Source organism: Chionomys nivalis, chromosome 7 (genome assembly GCF_950005125.1).
Source record: "Chionomys nivalis chromosome 7, mChiNiv1.1, whole genome shotgun sequence".
In the NCBI taxonomy this organism is placed as follows: domain Eukaryota; kingdom Metazoa; phylum Chordata; class Mammalia; order Rodentia; family Cricetidae; genus Chionomys; species Chionomys nivalis.
In genome coordinates, this window is record NC_080092.1 from 32,485,741 (window position 1) to 32,507,267 (window position 21,527).

The 21,527-nt window shown below is 43.8% G+C and overlaps 2 protein-coding genes across 9 annotated transcripts in view; one reads left to right on the plus strand and one right to left on the minus strand.

Moving 5' to 3' along the window:
- Positions 1-197: 197 nt before the first annotated feature.
- On the plus strand, positions 198-9,388 carry Hnrnph1 (heterogeneous nuclear ribonucleoprotein H1). Of its 7 annotated transcripts, none has more exons than XM_057774781.1 (14): positions 198-319; positions 824-952; positions 2,024-2,179; positions 2,387-2,530; positions 4,009-4,147; positions 5,094-5,272; positions 5,360-5,431; positions 5,488-5,621; positions 5,733-5,868; positions 6,514-6,573; positions 6,665-6,754; positions 7,452-7,544; positions 7,995-8,044; positions 8,635-9,388. In XM_057774781.1, the coding sequence occupies exons 2-13, from the start codon at positions 856-858 to the stop codon at positions 8,042-8,044; spliced, it is 1,350 nt and encodes a 449-aa protein (XP_057630764.1). In that variant the 5' UTR covers positions 198-319; positions 824-855; the 3' UTR covers positions 8,635-9,388. The 7 variants fall into 7 exon arrangements, with proteins under 7 accessions (XP_057630764.1, XP_057630767.1, XP_057630768.1 ...); XM_057774784.1 differs by having other exon boundaries at positions 5,509-5,621; XM_057774783.1 differs by lacking the exon at positions 198-319 and adding an exon at positions 380-402.
- Rufy1 (RUN and FYVE domain containing 1) overlaps positions 7,561-21,527 on the minus strand; it is a 51,501-nt gene continuing 37,534 nt past the window's right edge. Inside the window, exons 15-19 of one of the 2 annotated variants that reach the window (XR_009057405.1) lie at positions 18,033-18,127; positions 14,968-15,016; positions 13,653-13,730; positions 12,234-12,446; positions 7,561-8,449 (exon numbers count right to left, since the gene is read on the minus strand). Coding sequence is in view for 1 of the 2 variants with exons in the window: in XM_057774780.1 (XP_057630763.1) it covers positions 12,303-12,446; positions 13,653-13,730; positions 14,968-15,016; positions 18,033-18,127 (366 nt within the window). In the remaining variant the exon portion in view is untranslated. Of the gene's footprint in view, positions 8,450-9,529; positions 12,447-13,652; positions 13,731-14,967; positions 15,017-18,032; positions 18,128-21,527 lie in introns of those variants that run through there. The other variant, XM_057774780.1, reaches the window with a different exon arrangement.

The following is a 21,527-nucleotide window of genomic DNA, read 5'->3' on the forward strand; positions in this document are numbered from 1 at the left end:
AGGTAGACGCATGCGCATGAGTACAACGATTAAACCGCTGAGACGCCAAGCACAAGAGTTGCAAAAAGGCGCAAGCGCAGAAAAAAAACCACGGCCAGTTTATGAAGAGGGTTGAGCCCGAACGCATGCGCGCGATAAGCTGACGGCGGGAGAGGGCTCGGATTTTGCTAGCACGCATGCGTTCAAACTCGATGTGACGCGAGGGGGCGGGGCAGGCAGCAGGGTGCGCGTGCGCAGGGCTCGTTCGAAGGGCTTTATTTAGGCTGCGCAGGCGCCCGCTAATCATTTCTCCTCAGCCACGCCGAGCCTTTGTGTGCAGGTGAGTGTCCGTCGGTCTTCGCTTGCTTCCAGAGGCCTTCGTAGACGCCTGTTTTTGTGACAATCGCTCGTCCCCGAACCTAGGTTGTAACTTGGGGGGGGGGGCCCTGGCAAGCGCAGGCTGCCACCGGGAGTCGCGGGTCTCCCGCCGGCGTGGCAGCGCCGCCTAGGCCTGCAGGCCGCGCCGTTTCTATTGTGTGAGGTGTCTGAGGAGGCGGAGCGGAAGCGGCGGCCGCCATTTCCTTGCCTCCACCATGGCTCTAAGCCGGGGTCTCCTTAGTTTGGGGCCTCAATACTGGGAGCACCGAGTGGCTTCGGGCGTCGGGTCGCTCGCCGAGGTTAGGTTGCATGCTTGAGGCTGCAGGGTTGAAGCATCTGCACGGGCGGGGCTCCCATCGCGGCGCCCCGATCCTGCAGGGCGCCCTGAAGTGGGAGGGCCATTTAAATGACTGTTTCTCCACTGTGCCCCTAACACACCCACCACCCCACCCCCGCCGCCCCGCAGTCTGTTTCGACGTCAGAATCCACGAAGAGACGATGATGCTGGGCACAGAAGGTGGAGAGGGCTTCGTGGTGAAGGTCCGGGGCTTGCCCTGGTCCTGCTCCGCGGATGAGGTGCAGCGCTTTTTTTCTGGTGAGTTGAGGCGGGAGTTGTCAGTGGGGCCCGCGGCGGGCCCGGGGCGGGGCGCACCTCACGGGCTCCCCCTAGCGAGTCGCGGGCACTCCGCCGTTCCCCCGGCTGCTCGCCCGGCGGCCCGCGGTTACGCAATGGCAATTGCGAAACCCGACCCCCCAGCCCCCCTCCCGCCCCGCCGTGTCTCTTGGGGATGCTGGCGCCCCGGTGGAAAATTTCTAGTTCATCTTTTTTTCTGTTTCTAAGCGCCAGTCCATACATTCTGAAAGTTGTCTTTTTCGAAAGATTTAAATAGTGAGAGATGTAATTTCTTCTACCTCAGAAAGGGGCGTTCTGCTTCAGAAAGTTAATTTTTCAGAATTGAAGATTTCGTAATAGAATCGTGTTCTAAATTTAGTTACTTCATAATCTGGCTCCCTTTACAATTGAGGACGCTTAAACCATGGAAGTTAGCACTGTAGAGTTCTTTTCTTTTTACCATATACATATAGGCTTCCCGAATAACTCTACAGAAGACTGGTTAAATTGTATTTGTAAAAAGTCGAACCGTTTTGTAAAAAGGTGTTTGTAGTGTTGACCTTACTATCTGAATTTAGCTGTGGTAACAGAAAACGGCCTGTAAAACAAGAACCAAGTATATTGGAAGCAATTGCAGGGGGCAGCTCCTGACCGGGTTTGACTTAAAGTGTGCAGCTTGGAGCTTTTAATTGTTAACATTGATCCCCTTCAGGTGAGTATTGGGCTGCAGTTTGGATTTGATGAGAAATTGTCATGTGGCTGTAAATGTCATGTAGAGTAAATACTGTGAAGTCACCAGGTCCAGATGAGAATATTCTGACACATTGTACAAAAAGATGGTCAGTGGAAACTGAGGCAAGGCTTATAGCTTCCTTAGAATTTGCTTTGAATAGGAGATACTTCGATGGATTAGGATGTATCATGAGGTAGTCTGGTGCGAACACTTGGTCAGTTTAGTCTTTTGTGTGTGTTGACCCAAATATGCATTTCATCTATATCACTCATAGGTGTTTTATGTTTTAAATTCTGTATTAACGGTTGCTTTCTTTTCAGACTGCAAAATTCAAAATGGGGCCCAAGGTATTCGTTTCATCTACACCAGAGAAGGCAGACCGAGTGGCGAGGCTTTTGTTGAACTTGAATCAGAAGATGAAGTCAAATTGGCCTTGAAAAAAGACAGAGAAACTATGGGACACAGATATGTTGAAGGTTTGATTTACATTGCCCTAGTAACAGTAAATGCTAATTAATTAAACACATAAGAGGTCTTACCCCTTCTGAATTTTAGGTATTTGACCGCATGGAAAAATAGTCATCTAAGGGAGTTTGTGACAGCTCTTCCTAGTTACCTAAAAACCCAGGAAATCTGAACTTTGTTCTCTATTTTAATTGACTAATTCTAAGCACCTTTTTCAGTATTCAAGTCAAACAACGTTGAAATGGATTGGGTGTTGAAGCATACTGGTCCAAATAGTCCTGACACGGCCAATGATGGCTTTGTACGGCTTAGAGGACTCCCTTTTGGATGTAGCAAGGAAGAAATTGTTCAGTTTTTCTCAGGTATGTAGTCCTGTTTGTTGCTGAGCAGTGAGGTATGGCAGCTTCTGGCGACATGACTTAGTATTGGTAGACTTAAAAGTTGACTAGTCTAGGTACTTAAGTAAAGCAGGCTGTTGAATATGTTGTTGGATTCACATTTTCTTCCTGGAGACCTTCAAATAACTTAAGCCCATCTTAAAGGTGGAAATTAGAAGTACTTCCAAAGTGTTAACTTTGCCTATATTTAGTATTGTAGTTCAGAGTAGACCTCTGAGGATTCTACTCAACCATCTTAACTACTTCCTCATATTGCTGTTTAGCAAAAGTACTTCATGTTAAAGGTAAGCTCTTTTAACATTAGATTAGTGTGAGTTGAGATTGTTATAGTTTATGGTATTTGTCGTAAGATAACTTATTTTGGGTCACGTGACCAGAAATATATTAGTTTAATTCTCTGTATGTAAACTTTTATAAAAGAAATGTGATTTAGCTAGCCTATTAGTCAAAGTCAAATGTAGCAAGTGTAGGTTGAATGCTTGTAGTCTCTGAAAATATAGAAAGCATTTTAAAGTTGTACTGGGCCTAAAGTATTTGAATGTTTTTATGTCAACAAGCTGATAGGATTGCATGTTTAGCAGAATGTTAAATCTTTATTTTTAAATACTATTAAATACTCTTGATGTCATAAACAAATTTTTTCATAGTTTTTATTTAGCATATGTGTTAGAACTGACTTAGATATGTATCAATTCATAATATTGTTAGTTTGAAATCAAGTCTGTTTTGTTTTATCTAAATTGGTGAGAATTGAATGCTATCTGTCAACGTTAAATATGAACATAATTTCATATCTTCTAGGAAAGTGCTTTAAGGCCTTTTTGTAAGCTTGGGAATGTATCCACGGGAAGGATTTTTCATAGACGGAATTTCCAGAAGTGAATCATACTACTGTTAGAGCATATAAGAGTGCATGATTGCTGTGTAGATAGTTACTGTTGAAAGTTTAGTTTGTATGTTTGTCAATTATGATTTTCTTAAGTAATGTTTTCAATTTTTACATAAACTGTTTAAATGTAATTTTAAGCTTGAAGTTCCAATAACTTAAAGAATTGAAGTATTAATAATGAGGTTAAAGGTGTCTTCTTGTTAAAGGTTACTTGAACTGTTATTTTAATGCTTAAAATTTTATGAAATTGTGTATAATTCTCTTAAGTTGCATAGATTAAAATGTTTTTAATTGTTGAATTCTTAATGCACCCTCTGGAGTAACAAGTTTTTTTTAATGTATATATTGTGCCTTGGGTGTGTTAAGAATTGAGTTAAACTTTGTTAATAGTGGAACTTCTTATTGCAATGCATATTTTAAGAGTACTTGTTGAAAGCATACCATTCACCTAAAGTTAAAATTCTGGTTTATTTAAAGCTATAAGAAGAATCATTTCTGGGCTTGTGATGTTAATATTGCCCCCCTACTGGGGTTATTTGTCCTTGGGTTGAAGGGTTGGAAATCGTGCCAAATGGGATAACATTGCCGGTGGACTTCCAGGGGAGGAGTACGGGGGAGGCCTTCGTGCAGTTTGCTTCACAGGAAATAGCTGAAAAGGCTCTAAAGAAACACAAGGAAAGAATAGGGCACAGGTGGGGATGGATGGTTGGTTGGATATGTCACTTTTCTTATGGTAAACAATTAAATCCATATTCTCTCTGCTTAGAAGGAGGAAATAATCCATTTCCTATTCCCAGTTAATTGGTTACCTGATATAACTTTTAAATTCTTTCTAGTTGATTTATTTTATTCAAACTAAATTTTAGGTTTTAAAATTATCCCTAGTTTATTTGGGCCGAATTTACAATTTTGTAGGATTCTTAGTTTATTAACCCCAGTCAATAGAGTTGAGAGACTATGGCTTTAAAAAAATTAATGCAAACCTGTCTTTAGCTGTAATAACACCCACATAGGAAATTAATATTACCATAAGAAAATGTGATACTTTCTGATCTTGTTTTTAAAGTTGAAATGCAACAAACTTTCTTGCTGTATAAATATTCTGCATATGTATTAATAAGCATAGCTTTCAAGAAATTGTCACAAAAGGTTTTATTCTCTTTGCTTGTGACTATTTTTCATTGAAGCATGCGCTTTTTACCTATGCTGATTCCTACTAAAAGCATAGGCTGGGTATTGGCGAAAAGAAGTGTGTAGTGTGGGCTAGACTGTTGGTGGAGGCTGGCTTTTTAGCCCACTTGCTATACATGCTGCCAAAGGATTTAAGAGTTGGAATATTGAAAGTTGAGTGGAATTCTTCCCTCCTAAACCATTTATTTGTAATACTCCTCTCTGCCTCTAAGGTTGGGCTCTGCCTCAGAGGAGTTTTTTTCTTTTTTTTCTATAAAGTTTAAATAGTCTTTTGAGTAAATTTCTGGTCATTGCCTATGCAAATGTAAGAAAGCTGGCTTTAAATATTAGTCAGTTTCATGGCTATGACTAAATTGTTTTTCTTGTATAACTAAGTAACTGTTATATGACATGAACTAATGTTTTCTCTCCCCTCCCCATTCCCCTTCCTTTTGGACAATGCTTTAGGTATATTGAAATATTTAAGAGCAGTCGAGCTGAAGTTAGAACTCATTATGATCCACCACGAAAACTTATGGCCATGCAGCGGCCAGGTCCCTATGACAGACCTGGGGCTGGCAGAGGGTATAACAGCATTGGCAGAGGAGCTGGTTTTGAAAGGATGAGGCGTGGTGCTTATGGTGGAGGTATGTATGTGCTGTTATATGCAAGGTTGAACTAGTTTCTTTTGTCTAGGTGATTTTTGGTGACTAATTGTATTTCTTACCTTTCAGGCTATGGAGGCTATGATGATTATAATGGCTATAATGATGGCTATGGATTTGGTTCGGATAGATTTGGAAGAGGTAGGGTAAGAATTGAATTTCTCAGTTCAAGGGTACTTACACACTTGTCCATCTAGACCTCAATTATTGTTTTTCAGGAATGTCTGACCACAGATACGGGGATGGTGGCTCTACTTTCCAAAGTACAACAGGACACTGTGTTCACATGCGAGGATTACCATACAGAGCTACTGAGAATGACATTTATAATGTAAGTATTGAAATTAATTCTCTTCAGGTAATTCAGTACAGCAGTAAAAATGTGGGGTAATTTTTTTTTAAAGTTAACTTTCTTTTTTTTTTTAAATTAACTGTATTTTAGTTTTTTTCACCACTCAACCCTGTGAGAGTACATATTGAGATTGGACCTGATGGCAGAGTAACTGGTGAAGCAGATGTCGAGTTTGCAACCCATGAAGATGCTGTTGCAGCTATGTCAAAAGATAAAGCAAATATGCGTAAGTGTAATTAAAGAAAGCACTGTAACTTCAGGCGGTTAAGTGACAGACATTTATTTATTTAGAGTAGAGGAATAGAATAGTAAGGGTATATATAGCTTGGGTTTATTAAAAGCTTAGGTTTTTTTATATTATTATGTACAGTGTTCTGCCTGCATGACAGAAGAGGGCACCAGATATCATTGCTGAAAATTGAACTCAGGTCCTTTGGGAGGGAGAACAGTCAGTGCTCTTAACCTCTGAGCCATCTCTCCAGCCCCGGCCTAGGCGCTTTTTTTTTTTTTTTAATTTAACTTTATTATGTGCATTGATATGAAGGTATCATATCCCCTGGAACTGGAGTTACAGACAGTTGTGAGCTGCCACGTGGGTGCTGGGAATTGAACCCAGGTCCTCTGGAGGAACTGACAGTGCTCTTAACCCACTGAGCCATCTCTCCAGCCCTTTAGGTATTTTTTATACTGCTATTTTGGGATAGGTGATTGGACATAACCTTAAGTTTGTCCTTAATTGGTAGTTTAGGTGAGTGTTTAAAAGCTAGTTTCTTTTTACTAAAACATTTGTGATTCACAAGTTACTTTTAAACTGCTTATCTTGTTTTCTTTTACCAACAAACATTTTCAAACTTTTTTTTTCTCATTTCAGAACACAGATATGTTGAACTCTTCTTGAATTCTACAGCAGGAGCAAGCGGTGGTGCTTACGGTAGCCAAATGCTAGGAGGCATGGGTTTGTGTAAATATCACTTTAGTGTCTTTTTTTAAGCTAACCTTGTATGCCTTTTCTCTCATTTCAGAACACAGATATGTAGAACTCTTCTTGAATTCTACAGCAGGAGCAAGCGGTGGTGCTTATGGTAGCCAAATGATGGGAGGCATGGGCTTGTGTAAATATCGTTAGTTTTTTTAAAAACCAAAACATTTGTATTTGTATAAGTAGATTATAAGATAAGTTAATATAATTAGTATCAGAGTTTGTTAGCATAATAATTTTAAGTCAGCAGACAAATTTAGACAAAGATTCTTAATTTGAGCAAGTTTTGTAATTATTAAATTGCTAAAATCTTGTAATAACATAAAGCTGCTTAGGGTAGATTACTCATAGTAGATACAAGTACTTTTGGGGGAGGGGACTATTGAATGTGTTACAGTATCTGTTTATAAAGTGTACGTCTAAAATACTTAGCAAAAATACAGGATTAACAATGTTAATTGGGAAAATAATTAGTTGGGCATAATTAACTAGGCATAATTAACTGATAACCTGTATAAGGACATCTAAATATATATATCAACAAGCTAAGGGGGAAACCTCACTAAAGTTTTATAAGATCATTAAAAAAAATGCCTCTACTTAATGAATTGTGTATTCCTCAACCTTTTGGTTTATAAACGTTTACCTAGCTCAAATGAAGAATATAAAGATTAATCTGGTCACAGAGAGTCAGTCTTGTTATAGATAGTAGGCAGGAGGAGACAGTAATATCAAGACTGGAAAATTGTAGACATAGAATTACAAGCCCGGTACCACCAGGTACCACACTGGATCAGAAGCAAAGCTCTAATGTTCTCTTAACTTAACAGCAAACCAGTCCAGTTACGGTGGCCCAGCCAGCCAGCAGCTGAGTGGTGGTTATGGAGGTGGCTACGGTGGCCAGAGCAGCATGAGTGGATATGGTAAGCTTGATTTTTTTTTTTTTTTTTTTATAATATACCTAGAGTAAGTTTTAGGTTGGTTTCTTTAGTTGGGAATATACAGGCTCCTTTTTTAAGAGTGGGGTATTGTGGGGTATTAAATGTATGGTTTTTATTATAATTCTTAATAGTATAATGTGTAGAAACAGTCATTGGGAGGAGAGGGATGTATTCTAGTCATTGCGATTTTGGAACACTGTCAAGCCAGAAAACATCTGTGTTCATTTACTAAAAGATTAGTTTGCTTTTCTGTTATAGCATTAAGTTTTTGATGAAGGGTAATTTTTAAATATTAGACTGGAGGTTGGGTTCAGGACAGTATTTTACTAGTCGGTTAACTTAGGGATGGTTTTATTTATTTTTTTTTTTTCAATTGGTCTAAAGAATGGTGATTTTGGTATGATAGTCTTACCGTACAAAATCCTTTTGCAGACCAAGTTTTACAGGAAAACTCCAGTGATTTTCAATCAAACATTGCATAGGTAAATATTTTCTCAAAAAATAATTTAAATTCCCAATAGCAAATACTGATAATGTTGTGATAACACTTGGTATAGCAGTCAGTGACTCTGACTTAACTCCATGGAGGCTGCCGTTCTGGGCACAGTGAGTTGCCGTTAGTCCAACTTTTGTCCTCACTTCTTGCCCACCATGAATAGGCAAAGCAAGACTTCCCCTGTACTTACTCCCTATTCATACACACCATTCGATGGACACATAGTACATGTTTATGGTAAATTTTTTAAATGTTTTGTTTTTTAGTTTTAAAAACTTGAAGTAATTTTGCAATTTTTGAAAAACACTAGTTTTCCTTTAAACTTAAAATTTCCATGTTGATCCTGAAGAATCCACTTAAAATGGTAGCGCAAGAGTCTGGCAAGTTGGCACTGCAGAGAAAAGGGTTTAATTGAGGTTTGTTTGGAGTCTGGATTCCCTTTTCCCAACATGCTTCTCGCCAATTGAACAGCAGCCATTTGCACTCGTATACCTTTTAAACTTTTTCTTGTAACGTTATTTTATTTGATTAATTATTAGACATCATTCCTAACTTGCCAAATGGCTCTCTTTGCAGGTAGCCAAGGAGCAGCGAACAGCAGCTACTACAGTAGCGGAAGCCGTGCATCTTTGGGCTTGAATGGAATGGGAGGGATGTCTAGCATGTCCAGTATGAGTGGTGGATGGGGAATGTAATAGATTTTAATCACTGACTCTTGGTCTTTTTTTTTTTTTTTTTTTTTTAAAGGAAAACAAACCCTTCAGTTTAACAGTTGCAATCCATCCTTATGATTTATGCCTACTTTTTAAGTGAACATTGGCATCGCTCAAAGGACTAAGGTCCAATGTTAAACATGGTCACCTAGGATGATACAGTGAAGTTGAGTGAACTGTAACTGTTAAACAATTCCCAGCTTTTCTCTAGTTACTGTAGGGTGTATGTAAGTAGTAAGCGTACTTAGGTTAAAGCAGTTGAATTATGTTAAATGTTGCTCTTATACATACATTACATTGAACACTGTTGATGCATGTTGAAAAGACATGCTTTTTTGTAAAACTCAATATAGGAGCTGCGTCTACAATTAAAAGTGAAACATTTGGCATGTTTGTTCTAATTTCATTTGATAACCTGTAAGGCACGTGAGTTGTGTTTTTTTTTTAAGTTAAGGGAGAAATTTTGAGACGCAATACCATTACTTTAGGATTTTTTGGTCTTGGTGTTTGTATGGAATTCTGAGGCCTTGATTTAAGTCTTTCATTGTATTGTGATTTCCTTTTAGGTGTATTGCGCTAAGTGAACCTTGTCAAATAAATCTTCCTTTTAAAAGCTACACTTGTCTGCTTCAGTGTCACGTGATCTGTCTTGGTGCTTTATTCCTGCATGGGGTGTCCCTGTCTATTATGTAAAGTCTGGCTAGCCGAGGCTGCTTTAGATGTCTTCAGACAAGCTGTTGGACCCTTGTGGAAGGGTTGTTTTGGTCTGACTGCACTGGATCTTGTCTGAACAGCCTATGCTCACTGTATAAGAGGCTGCTCACAGTGTCAGCCAGCACTCATTGTCTAAGAGGCTTTCAGGCATGGCAGAAACAAGCAAAGGGGTAACAGGTTGCTCACAAGGCCACTTTCATGTCCTCTAGGATGTCCATAGGTGTTCTTACAGGTTGGAGTTTTTCTCAGTGTCTCCATATGCACCTCACACTAGTTCTGTGTGCTACCACCTATTGTGTGCTGCTGTATCCCTCTCCACCTGGGACCTTTACCTGGCTACCACTGAGCTGTACCCTTAGCCCTCAGATACTTTTGGAATTCTGCCAAGGTTTGTGTCACATACCCTGTCCACTTGAAAGTAGGATTCATAACATGGGCAGTGGTGGAGCACACCTTTAATCCCAGCTCTTGGGAGGTAAAGGCAAGTGGATCTGAGTTTGAGCCAGCCAGGAGAGCCAGGGTTACATAGAGAAATTTTCGGTGGGATTAAGGCATGTGCCACCACCACCCTGGGAGAAACCCTATCTTGAAAAGTAACCAAACCAAAACCCCAACAACTTGGAGATGGGGTTGAATTTGGTGGTAGAGTTGAAGTTGGGAGGACAAAGGGAATGGAAACCTGAACATGTATATGCCAGCTGGGACCTGATGTGTGCTTTTTCTGAGCAGCAGCATGGAAATGGGAGGTGTTACCCTGCTCTTTTGTGTGCAGATGAAAAATGTGATACTCAGAAGTAAAGTGACTTAAATGCCCCCCAAAAGCTGGAACCTGAGTTGGGCACACTGAAAAGGTACAGACTTAACTAGAACAATCTGGGGCAGTACAGTGGTACGTGAACTTTGTGGGAAAATTGCGTCCTGAGGTTAGCAAAAGGGGCTCAAGGTGGAGGAGAAGCAGACTCCTTTGGCCCTTTTCACTGTGCCTGCAGTTTAGACCTTGGCTTTGGAGCTGCTCAGGTCTGGTTTTAAATCCTGGCTGCACAGTCCTTGCTGTAGGGATTGGGGCAAAAGGGGATTGGGGTGAGGCAGATGAGAAACAACTTTGGGAATCTTGCTTAAAGTAAAGCACCAGAACCAGTACTGACTGAAGTGGGAGGACTTGGATTGGGTTGTGGCAGAGTTTGGACAGTAAACAACCAGATCTGGAAATTGGTAAGAAGTGAAGGTATTAGGTCTAAAAGGATGGAAAAGTACAAGGGAAGGGCTGGAAGACAGGTGGACTGACTGGCTGCCTTGTCTGATGCTTCAATATATTTTCTTTTTTTTTTTTTTTTTTTTTGGCTTTTCGAGACAGGGTTTCTCTGTGGTTTTGGAGTCTGTCCCGGAACGAGTTCTTGAGAACCAGGCTGGTCTCGAACTCAGAGATCCGCCTGCCTCTGCCTCCCGAGTGCTGGGATTAAAGGCGTGTGCCACCACTGCCCGGCTAGATGCTCCAATACTTATTTCAGAGTTTCAGGCCAGCAAAATGGCTCATAAATAAAAATGTTTGCTGCCAAGACTAATCGTCTGAGTTTATCCCTGGAAGACACATGGTGGAGAGAACTCATTCTAGTAAGCTACCATCTGGCACTTGTCTGTCTCTGTCCCACTCCTGCATGGACAGAAATCTAAGGACATTGGCCTGCATGATGGGATAGGTATGTGAACTTGCACTTGGGTGGGACCCTAGGGAAGATGGTACAAATCTGCATAGCCACAGACATCTGTGCTAGCACTTCAAGTCCCAGGTAGCTAGATGGTTTTAATGGATGGCTCAGCTTTGCCATGGTGTTGAAGTACCTGTATAGCCGGTTTTCAGTAAATTATTGAGATAAGCCAACATCTAAAAAATAGGCTTTGTTTTGCTGGACATGGTGGCACATGCTTATAATTCCAGTACTTGGGAGGTGGAGGCAAAAGGATCAGTTCAAGTCCAGTCTTGGTTGCATTTGAATTTGAGACCAGACCAGGCTATTTGAGACCTTTTCTCAAAACAAAAAGCAGCTATGTTAGCTGAGTCTGTTTATTTGCTAGTGTCCCGAGCACTATGAAGGCAGGCTAAGTGAGGTGAACAGTGGTCATTCTTGGTTCGTTTCTACTTGACTGCAATGAGGATGTAACCCCACTGCAAGTCAGGCATCTGTGTAAATACGTACTTGGACTTTGGTGACAAGGCTTTACCCTGGCCTTGGTCCATCTGGGTGGAGCAGCCTAAGTACAAGCAACACACCAGCTGGAGAGCTCAAACGCAGCAGGCCCTCCTCCATGTGCAAGCTGGAAGCCAGCACTTTGTACAAGAGTGAAAAAGGATTTTATTGCAGGGCTAATGATAGTTGTTGACAGGGGCATGATGGTAAATGCTGGATGAAGCAGACAAGGCACACTGACAGACCCAGGAGGTTCAAATCTCTGCAGAAATCAAGGTTTCTGTGGGATGTGGGCAGGAAGAGAAAGGATTCTGTACTAGTGCAACTGCTGCAAAATAGGTCAATCCTTTGAAAAGTGAGAGTGACAGTAGCAGAACCATGAAGTTACCTGTACCAAAGCCAGGGTACAACCGAGGACACACATGTCAGTCTAGAGGAGCTGGCTCTATACAAACCACAGAAAAATGGTCAGCTGCCACTTGGCGCTGTCTTTAGAGGCTGACAGCCTTTGATTCTCTTGGGCCCTTGCAGGTCTCTGGAGACCCAGAGTTTGGCACTGTACCTGAGGCTTTCCTCCCACGCTGAAGATGGAGGTCAACAGGCTAAGGTCCCTACTGGTGGCCTGATGGCTTCAGGAGGCTGTGGAGGAGCAGCGCTGCAGTAGCAGGGTGTGACAGCTGTCACATACACGCACTGGCTTAGGGTAGGAGGGCAGGGCCAGCTCGTTGCTGGAACAGGTGTTGCAGAAAATGTGGCCACAGTTTCGGCAGTGGTGCTAGAAGACAGGAAAAAGGCAGTCAAGACAACTGGGGGGATGCAACTCCTATTGCTTTGAAAAGCTTGGCTTCTGTAATGGCCATATCTTAGACCCAACATGCTTTTATTTTTATTCTTTTATTTTTATTTATTTATTTTTGGTTTTTCGAGACAGGGTTTCTCTGTGGTTTTGGAGCCTGTCCTGGAACTAGCTCTTGTAGACCAGGCTGGTCTCGAACTCACAGAGATTCGCCTGCCTCTGCCTCCCAAGTGCTGGGATTAAAGGCGTGCGCCACCACCGCCCGCCCAACATGCTTTTAGATAGCCTCTCCTGATTGGTGGCAGATGGTTGTTTATAAATGGGCCAAGAATCTAGGACTTATTGGGGTTGAGTTTTTTTGGGTAGGGAGATAGAGCCTCACTATGTGTTCCCTTGGCTGCCACGAAACTTGCTTCTCTCTGCTTCCTGAATGCTGAGATTAAAGATATCACCACAGCTGGCTGTGTTGGGTTCTTTGGGCATGTGGTGGATGCCAAGCTTAGCCTGGAGAGCCTCTGTCCTGGCTCTACAGACAATTAGGCTAGACCGCCCAAAAATGTTCATGTGGGGATGGCCAGACTGTGCTGCCTCAGCCTTCGGCAGGTCTTGACAAATAGAAGGTCATTTCCAGTTCTGAACTTATCCAAGTTTGGCACTTTGGTTTTCTCTTGCACAGATGAAAACTCCTGATGGGAACAGGAGAGGTGGTGAGCCCATAGCTGTGGATAGGCTCGTGGGGTAGACCTTCCCTGTGTGGTGATGCTTTAAGCTCCCAGCATTATATACTTCCAAGGCCATCCATCCTCTGCCCGATTGCTCTTTGATGAGGCAGTTCGGGGTCTTGCTACCATGGACCAAAAAAGAGTCATCCAGGACTTTCTGTTCCCAGAGCCTGGCAACAGGCTATGCGGGTAGACACAGGCCCAGTTCATCCAGTGAGTCTGTTGGTGATGCCTTACAGGTTCCTGTGTGTGGTTTGCCCAAGTTAGCCCTGCTGCACACAGAGGCCTGCCAGCAGTATACCTGCAGTAGCTCTACAGAGAGGCCATGCTGCCCCAAGCATGTCCGTCATTAAAAGGCAATGGGACAAGAACCTCCAGCTGACCAGCAGGCACAGGTGTAGTAAAGATAGACTTTTCCTGGGAACCAGAGAGGAGACTCGGGTGGGAGTGGCCCTTGCGTTACCTTTCTCCGGGAAATGGAGAACTCCTTCTCACACTGCTTACAGTGTGTTGCTTCATCATCCTTCAACCATGTGTGGCCCTGAGGAAGAAAAACACCTGAGAGATTCACCTCATGTCAGTCCCTGCTTGGCTGCAGCTACTGTCTTGTGACTGTCCCTCCTTAGGAGGCCTTGCAGCTTCCCCAGATGTAGGAGGACTAATGGAGCCCTTTTCTCATGCTGACTGTAGGTGGCATTCACATATCTGTACAAAGTGCCTGCTCTCAGCATCCTGGCCTTGATCAAGGCTGATTCACTCAAGATACTCCCCTGCCCTTTTAAGAGGTCTCCTATAGCTGAGGTCACCACAGTCAAACTGGTGCCTGCAACCCCAGGCCCGGCCTGAGATGTGATCCTATGACTAGCTACACTTGCAGAGGGAAAGGTTCAAACAAGTGACATGGACTTCTGCAGAGAGACAATGTGTAGGGGAGGAATGCCTTTAGCTTCAGGGAAGCTCTTCTGCACACCCAGCCCCACATCCTCAATGGCTCTGGCAAACAGCTTAGCTACATTATATAAGAGAAACTGGAGGCTCTAGAAGAGGAAAAACTGATCTGAGATGTATTATCCCTTAGGAATTCTGTACGTGATCAGAGGGGTCAAGGGCCCCTTGACACAGCCTTTACTATGCCAGAGAAGCAGGCTGCTGGGGCTACAAGGCACCCTTACTCTAGAAAGCCCCTCTGGAGCTGTCTGCTGCCACCATCATACAAATACTGCATGGCTAGACAGAGACCTGTAGCTCGCAATTATAGAGCTCTTCATTTAAAGAGCAGAGCAGCCAGGGATCCATTCACCTGCTGGACTGGAGGTGGCTGTGCAGCTTGGTCTCTCACCATGAAGGAGCCCCTGTCTGTCCTGCTCTCCTGTGGTAACTCGGTGAGGCAGGTGGCTCTACCTGGCACCTGTGTGTGTGTGTGCTAGCTTCTCAAGCACACAGCAGGTCAGAGCCAGCCAATGGGCATAGTGCCTACCATGGGCTTGGGCTTAGAGAAACTGACACTGGAAAAGTTAGCCTCCAGCTCATACCTGTCCACCTGCAGCAATGCCATCCCGGACATGCCTGTGGCACTATGCTGTCATCCCTGTGGGGCACAGTGAGCAGTCTTCCTTTTCTTTCAGTCTCACTAAGATCCATGGCTGGCCTTGAGCTCGCTATGTAGACTAGGCTAGCCTTGAATTCAGAGATTTGAGGGCCTTTGCCTCTGGAGTGCTGGGTTTACACTACCACCACCAGCTCTAAGTGATTTTTGCTAATAAAAGTGACTTTAATACCTTCAGCGCCTTATTTACTTCCTTTATATCTTCCATCTTTAGTTTGGACCTATAAAAAAAAAAAGACATTTTTTTAGTAGGAAAGGGACAAAACAGGGGATCTCTGCGTAACAGCACTCTGTGCTGGCCTGGAAGCACCGAGATCCACCTGCCTCTGTCTCCCGAGTGCTGGGATCACAGGCGTGCACCTGGTAAAAATGCTTCCCATTTTTGTGTGACCAGAGGTTGTATTACACTCCCCTGGATCATGTGACTGCTAAGCCTGGGACTATGTGGCCTAAGGGCAGACTTGCAAGTCCACAAGGGTCAAAAAGAACTGAAATGGTGAATGAGCCAGGGCATGGTGACTCCAGAGGGAGAGGCAGGCAGATCTCTGTGATTCCAGGCCAGCTTGGTCTACAGAGCAAGTTCCATAATAGCCAGGATTACACAGAGAAACTCCATCTCAACAAACAAACAAACAAACAGAATGGTGAATGAGTCTGGAAGTCTAGAGTTCTGGTTTCTCTAGGTAGCTGTCCCTGCATTTAATGTACTTGTGGTAAGGCCAGGAAGTCCTGACCTAATTGCCACTCTCAGTAGAGACCTCAATCTTCCATGCTTCTTGGAGGGTATCCAGTCCACTGCACAGTCCAGAAGGGGCAGGCTGAGAGGCTCCACTAACTCCCCATCTTTTTTTTTTTGTTGTTGTTGTTGTTTTTTGAGACAGGGTTTTTCTGTAACTTTGGTGCCTGTCCTGGAAATTAGCTCTTGTAGACCAAGTTGACCTCAAACCCACAGAGATCCACTGCCTCTGCTTCCTGAGTGCTGGGATTAAAAGGGTACGCCACCACCGCCCGGCTAACTCTCCATCATCTAATGAATGAACAGTTCCTTCACATAAAAGATAGGTTTGCACAGCTTTAGGTCGGTAGAACTGTCAGTAAAAATGAAACACTACGTTCTAATCCCAGCACTCGGGAGGCAGAGGCAGGTGGATCTCCTTGAGTTTGAGGCTAGCCTGGTCTACAGAGTGAGTTCTAGGACAGCCAGGACTACACAGAGAAACTCTGTATCAAAAAAACAAAAACAAAAAACCCAAAATGAAATACTACATGCTGGCAATCTGGGGGAACCTTTTTTTCCCTCTTGGTGTGTGGTGTGGTGTGTATATATGTGCTCACTTGTTCACACATGTCATATGGGTACAAATGCATGTGTAGAGTCCAGAGAAAGATGTTAGTATCACTCTTCTAGTTTACTTAGCCAGAGCTCCAGACTTGGTTAGTCTAGCCAGCCAGCTCGCCCTGGGGATCTTCTGTTTACCTGAGTATTGGGATTACAGGTGGCTCACCATACCTGATGTCTTTTTATGGAGTTGCTGGGGATTCAAGTCCCCATGCTTGTATGGCAAGTGAGTTTTTTATCTTCACAGTCTCAGATATAGTTCAGGCTTGCCTCAACTTTGTGATCTTCCTGCCTCCACCCCGTTAGTGTTTCCTATTGGTATGGGCTACCACAACTGGCATAGGCCTTTTAGGGCATCCATTTCCCCCACCCCCACAGGCTCAGAGGTGCTCTGCAGGTTGGTGCAGGTGCGCCGGGACCATAGCATAAGGGCTAGAGCCCTTTCTTTTATTTTTATGTTTTACTTATTTATTTTTTTGAGACGTGTTTTCAGGCTGGCCTGGAGATTGATATGCAGACCAGGCTAGCCTCAAATGCATAGAGAGCTATCAGCTTTCTCCTCCCAAAATGCTGGGAATAACAGTGTCCACCACCGTGCCTGGCAACAGCTCCTGCCCCTATCTATGGTCCTGTATTATAACTCACTATGCAGACCAGGTTGGCCTTGAATTGACAGATCTGCCTGCCTCTGCCTCCAGAGTGCTGGAATTAAAGGGGTGTACCATCGCACCTGGGGCCTTAAGAACTGACTAGTCTAACTGCTTTAGATTGCTAGGCGTCAAGTGGTAGGTTCCTGAGAGACAGGCTGAATTAAGCTAGGGCTTACAAAACAGCATCAGAACTTTCAAGAACCACCACGGCCTTCATTAATCACCAGCAGGTGACCCTTTCCCTGTCTAGCAGACAGGTTAGCCGACTTATTGGACCAGAAGCTGTCCTAGCATGGGCCTGCAGGAATGGGAGATGAGGGGAAAGTGGCTGCTTGGGTAGTCCTGTCTGGGTTGCATGTACACCTAACTCTGCCACAGCCATACAGCTTGGCTCTGACCATCTTCAGTTAGGATTCCAAAACTAGATCAGATGATACCACCGAGACATCCCCAGAGTCAGAAAACCACTGCCATCTTTGAGGACCACTGGGTCTGACTCTGCTTTGTGTCCATCTAGCGTGGGTACAGGAAGAAGGGAGCTTCAGGTATAAACCCAAGTAGAACCCTCCAGCCAGTTCAAGGCTAGAGCCTGAGAGACACAGTTAGACTGTCTCAAAACAATCTCTGCTTGTACAACAAAGTATCTCAACCTTGGGGGTGGAGAGATACTCAGTAGTTAAGAGCACTCACTGTTTTTCTAGGAGACCTGAGTTCAGTTGCCAGCATCCCTGTCAGGTGGCTCACAATTGCCTGTAACTCCAGCTCCAGGGAACACAATGCCTTCGGCCTCTGAGGGCATCAGCATTTATGTGAAAATATACCCCTCCACACACACTTAAAATAATAAAAATAAATTCTTTAAAAAACAAAATAGGAGACCTTCTATCTTTTCAGACAAAACAAAAGGTTCAGTGCACACCCTCATTCTTGAATTTCTCTAGCTTTCTCTCACTTGGCTCCCATCTCTAAAGCCACATGTATCCTGGCTGTTAAAGGTCACAATTCTTCCACGCTCTGGTCATGCGTGGAGCAAGAGGAACTTTTCTTCTGGTAGCCCTGCCAGGTGCCAGACCACTGGTGTCTGGTCACAGGAGAAAAGAATTCTCAGAGGACTAGGAGTCACACAGCTGCCTCCTTTAGTCTGACTTCCGGGAGGTCACCTAGGGACAGCTGGGAGGTTTCCTAGCTGTCTCTTCTAGCACCACCTGGAAGCACACAGATGCAGCCTTGCACGTGGGTGGCTCTTACTGGCTGAGGTGCAGTCCCATTTCCTGGAGGGCTTGTTCCTGCTCCTCACAGACCTTCTGTAACTCTGCCTTCTCATCCTGGAGCTCCCGCAGTTCCTGAAATAGACGAGCCACATGTCACACACAACTACATCTTCCTTTTTAAATGTTTAGTAACCAGTGTGGTCAGGAGATCAGAATGCCTTGCAGAAGAAAGGAATAGTTTTGTTAGATGAATAGCACCCAAGATATATCTATCTCTTATAGATAACTTTGTATCAGCTAGGGGCAGATGATATAGTGAGTTTGAGACCAGCCTGGGCTCCAGGAGACCTTCTCAAACAACAACTACAAGAGGCTCTAAGATGAATACAATGATGCAGGACAGGGATGAGATACCTTCAGGCCAATTAAGAACAGTTACATGGGCTGGGCATGGAGGCAAACACTTTTAATCCCAGCACTCAGGAGGCAGAGGCAGGCAGATCTCTGAGTTTGAGGCCAGCCTGATCTAGACCTAGTTCCAAGACAGCCAGGGCTACACAGAGAAAACTTGGTGCTAAAAACCTCCTGCACTTGTTCCTGGTGGCACATACCTCACACCTTCAATCCCAGGTAGATGAATCTCTGTTAGATCCAAGACAGCCTGGTCTACATAGTGAGATCCTGTCTATATAGTGCCTGTCTTAAAAACCAAAAATCAAGGCTGGTTAAGAGCTCTGGCTGCTCTGGTCCTGAGTTTAATTCCCAGCATTCACATGGTGGCTCACAACCATCTGTAATGAGATCTGGTGTCCTCTTCTGACCTGCAGGCAGACACGCAGGCAGAATACTATACATAATAAATAAATAAATCTTTAAAAAAATTATTTAAAAAAATCTCAGGTGATGGTAGCGCATTCTTAACCCCAGCACTCAGGAGGCAGAGGCAGGTGATCTCTGTGAGTAGGAGACCAGCCTGGTCTACAGAGCAAATTCCAGGACAGCCAGGACTGTTACACAGAGAAACCTTGTCTTGAAAAATCAAAGGAAACCAAAACCAAAACCAGTTACCCATGGACAAGTAAAGCTTTGCCTGTCTACCAAAGGCCGGGTTTTAAAAGCACAGTTATCTGGGCTGGGTACAGTAGTGTGTGTATGTGATCTTAGCTCTTGGGAGGTGAAGACTACATATTGAGTTCAAGATCAGCCTAGACTATAAGGGACCCTATCACAAAACAAAACACTGATCACTCCTTCCACAGCTATCTGGAATGTATATAGACCAACTTTTTGAAGGCTTGCTTCAAAAGTGCCTTTAATTTTTTTCTTACATATATTTGTGTGTCTGCATGTGAGTGCATGAGTATGGGCACATATATGTGAAGGTCAGAGACTAGCCCTCAGGAATCTGTTCTCTACTTTTACCATGCGGGTTTCAGGTTTAGAGGCTACCTCCTTTATCTGCTAAGCCATCCATGGGCTCTAAAGTCTTTTAGCATTTCTTTTTCTCTTTCTTTCTTTTGGCTTTTCAGTGTAGCCCTAGCTGTTCTAGAACTTGATTTGTAGATCAGGACGGCCTTGAACTCCTGGCTCTCAAGTGCTGGGATTAAAGGTGTGTGCCACCACCACCTGCCATAAAGTCTATTTTAAAATATCTTTGGAGAAAAAGAAAAAAAAAAGTCTTTGGGCAGGGAAGATGACTCAGTGGGTTAAGACACTTTTCACCAAGTCTGAAAACCTGACTGACTTCTAAGATCCACACAGTGGAAGAAGAAAACTGATAAGGCTGTCCTCTGACCTCACATGTGCGCACACAATAAATACATTCAGTAAAGTATTTCTAAAAGACTTTTTTTGGGGGGGGGGTTTCAGACAGGGTTTCTCTGTGTAACAGCCCTAGCTGTCCTAGAACTTGGTGTGGAATGTCCCTCTGTATATGTGTTGCTTTTATTGGTTACTGAATAAAGCTGTTCTGGTCAATGGTTTAGCGGAGTAAAGCCAGGCAGGAAATCCGAACAGAGAAAGAGAGAGAGAGTAGGCAGAGTCAAAGAGACGCCATGTAACTGCCAAAGGAGTAATATGCTGGCACCGGTAAGCCACAGCCTCGTGTGGATACACAGATTAATAAAAATGAGTTAATTTAAGACAAAAGAGCTAGTTAGGAACACGTTAGAGCCATTGGCCAAACAGTATTGTAATTAATATAGTTTCTGTGTGATTATCCAGGTCTGGGCAGCTGGGAAACAGTCTCCGTTTATGAGAACCAGCTCTTGTAGACCAGGTTGGCCTCAAACTTACAGAGATCCACCTGCTTCTGCCTCCCGAGTACTGGGATTAAAGAAGTGCGCCACCACTGCCTGGTGATCTAAAAGACCTTTCATAAAATTCTAATTGCTTTGTATTGGCTAGTCCTGGAATTCTTTTCTTCACCAAACCCTGGATTTGTCTAAGTCAAGGTCTCTAAAAGATGAAAGAACTGGGCATGGTGGCACACACCTTGAATCCCAGGACCCAGGAGGCAGAGTCAGGCAGATTTCTGTGAGTTCAAGGTCACTCGGCTCTACACATAAACTTTCTGGCCAGCCAGAACAATACAGTAAGACCCTGTCTCAAAACAAAAAGATGATAGCAACTCCCCAGGCTGCTGAGAGTGACAGTGGGGAGCTGTGCTTCCGCCTGCTTCGCTGAGGGCGTCACCAAGCCTGCTGTGCAGAATGCTGTTGTGGAATATATGTTTACACTGGGAAGATATGTCCTTGCCAAGGTACCTTCTGATTGGTTTAATAAAGAGATGACTGGCCAACAGCTAGTCAGGAAGAGGTTAGGCAGCACTTCCAGGGACAGAGAGGACTCTAGGAAGAAGAAGGTTGAATCTCCAGCTAGACATAGGTAAGAAACAGGAGATATAAGATCGAAGAGAGGTAAAGCCATATGGCAGAACGCAGATTAGTATAAATGGGTTAATTTAAGTTATGAGGGCTAGTTGAGACTAGCCTATGCTAAAGGTCAAGCTTTCATAATTAACAAGAAGTTTCTGTGTTGTTATTTGTGAGTTGGCGATCAAAAAAAAAAAAAAAGCTTGCTACAGTGTGTAGAATTTAAATGTGGATTAAGTATTTTGAGGTGAGCATGTTTAATGACAGAGCCATTTTCTAGGTTCTTTCATGCCCAGTCCTTTCCCCACCCCCACCACCTGAGACTGGCCTGGCTCCTAAGCCCCTTCTTTTCCTTGGAGCTCCCCCCAAGAGCAATCACCACTCTGACAGCTGCCTTGTTACAAGGGTGTGCTGAGAGCAGTGCACATCTGGCTTTGTTGCCCAGGCAGGGTCAGGAGGTCTGGGAGCCTGAGGCTCAGTCCAGCAGATTGCAGCCAGCTGACCTTCCTGAGAGATCTGTTTCTACACGGATGCCACTAGGTCAACACCCTACTTCTCTTGCTCACAGGATCCAGGACATTCCTGAGACTGACACAGGGAACTCGAAACCTGAAGTGACGCCAGAAGGAAAGGGAGCATAGGAATGATTAGAGGGTCTG

What these genes read in the sequence shown, in the direction of transcription:
- Hnrnph1 (XM_057774788.1), top strand. Translation starts at nt 856, where the DNA reads ATGATGCTGGGCACAGAAGGTGGAGAGGGCTTCGTGGTGAAGGTCCGG. An exon ending in CTGAGAATGACATTTATAAT is followed by an intron (nt 5,622 to 5,732) that starts GTAAGTATTGAA and finishes ACTGTATTTTAG; the next exon opens with TTTTTTTCACCACTCAACCC. An exon ending in AGCAAGCGGTGGTGCTTACG is followed by an intron (nt 6,574 to 6,664) that starts GTAGCCAAATGC and finishes CTCTCATTTCAG; the next exon opens with AACACAGATATGTAGAACTC.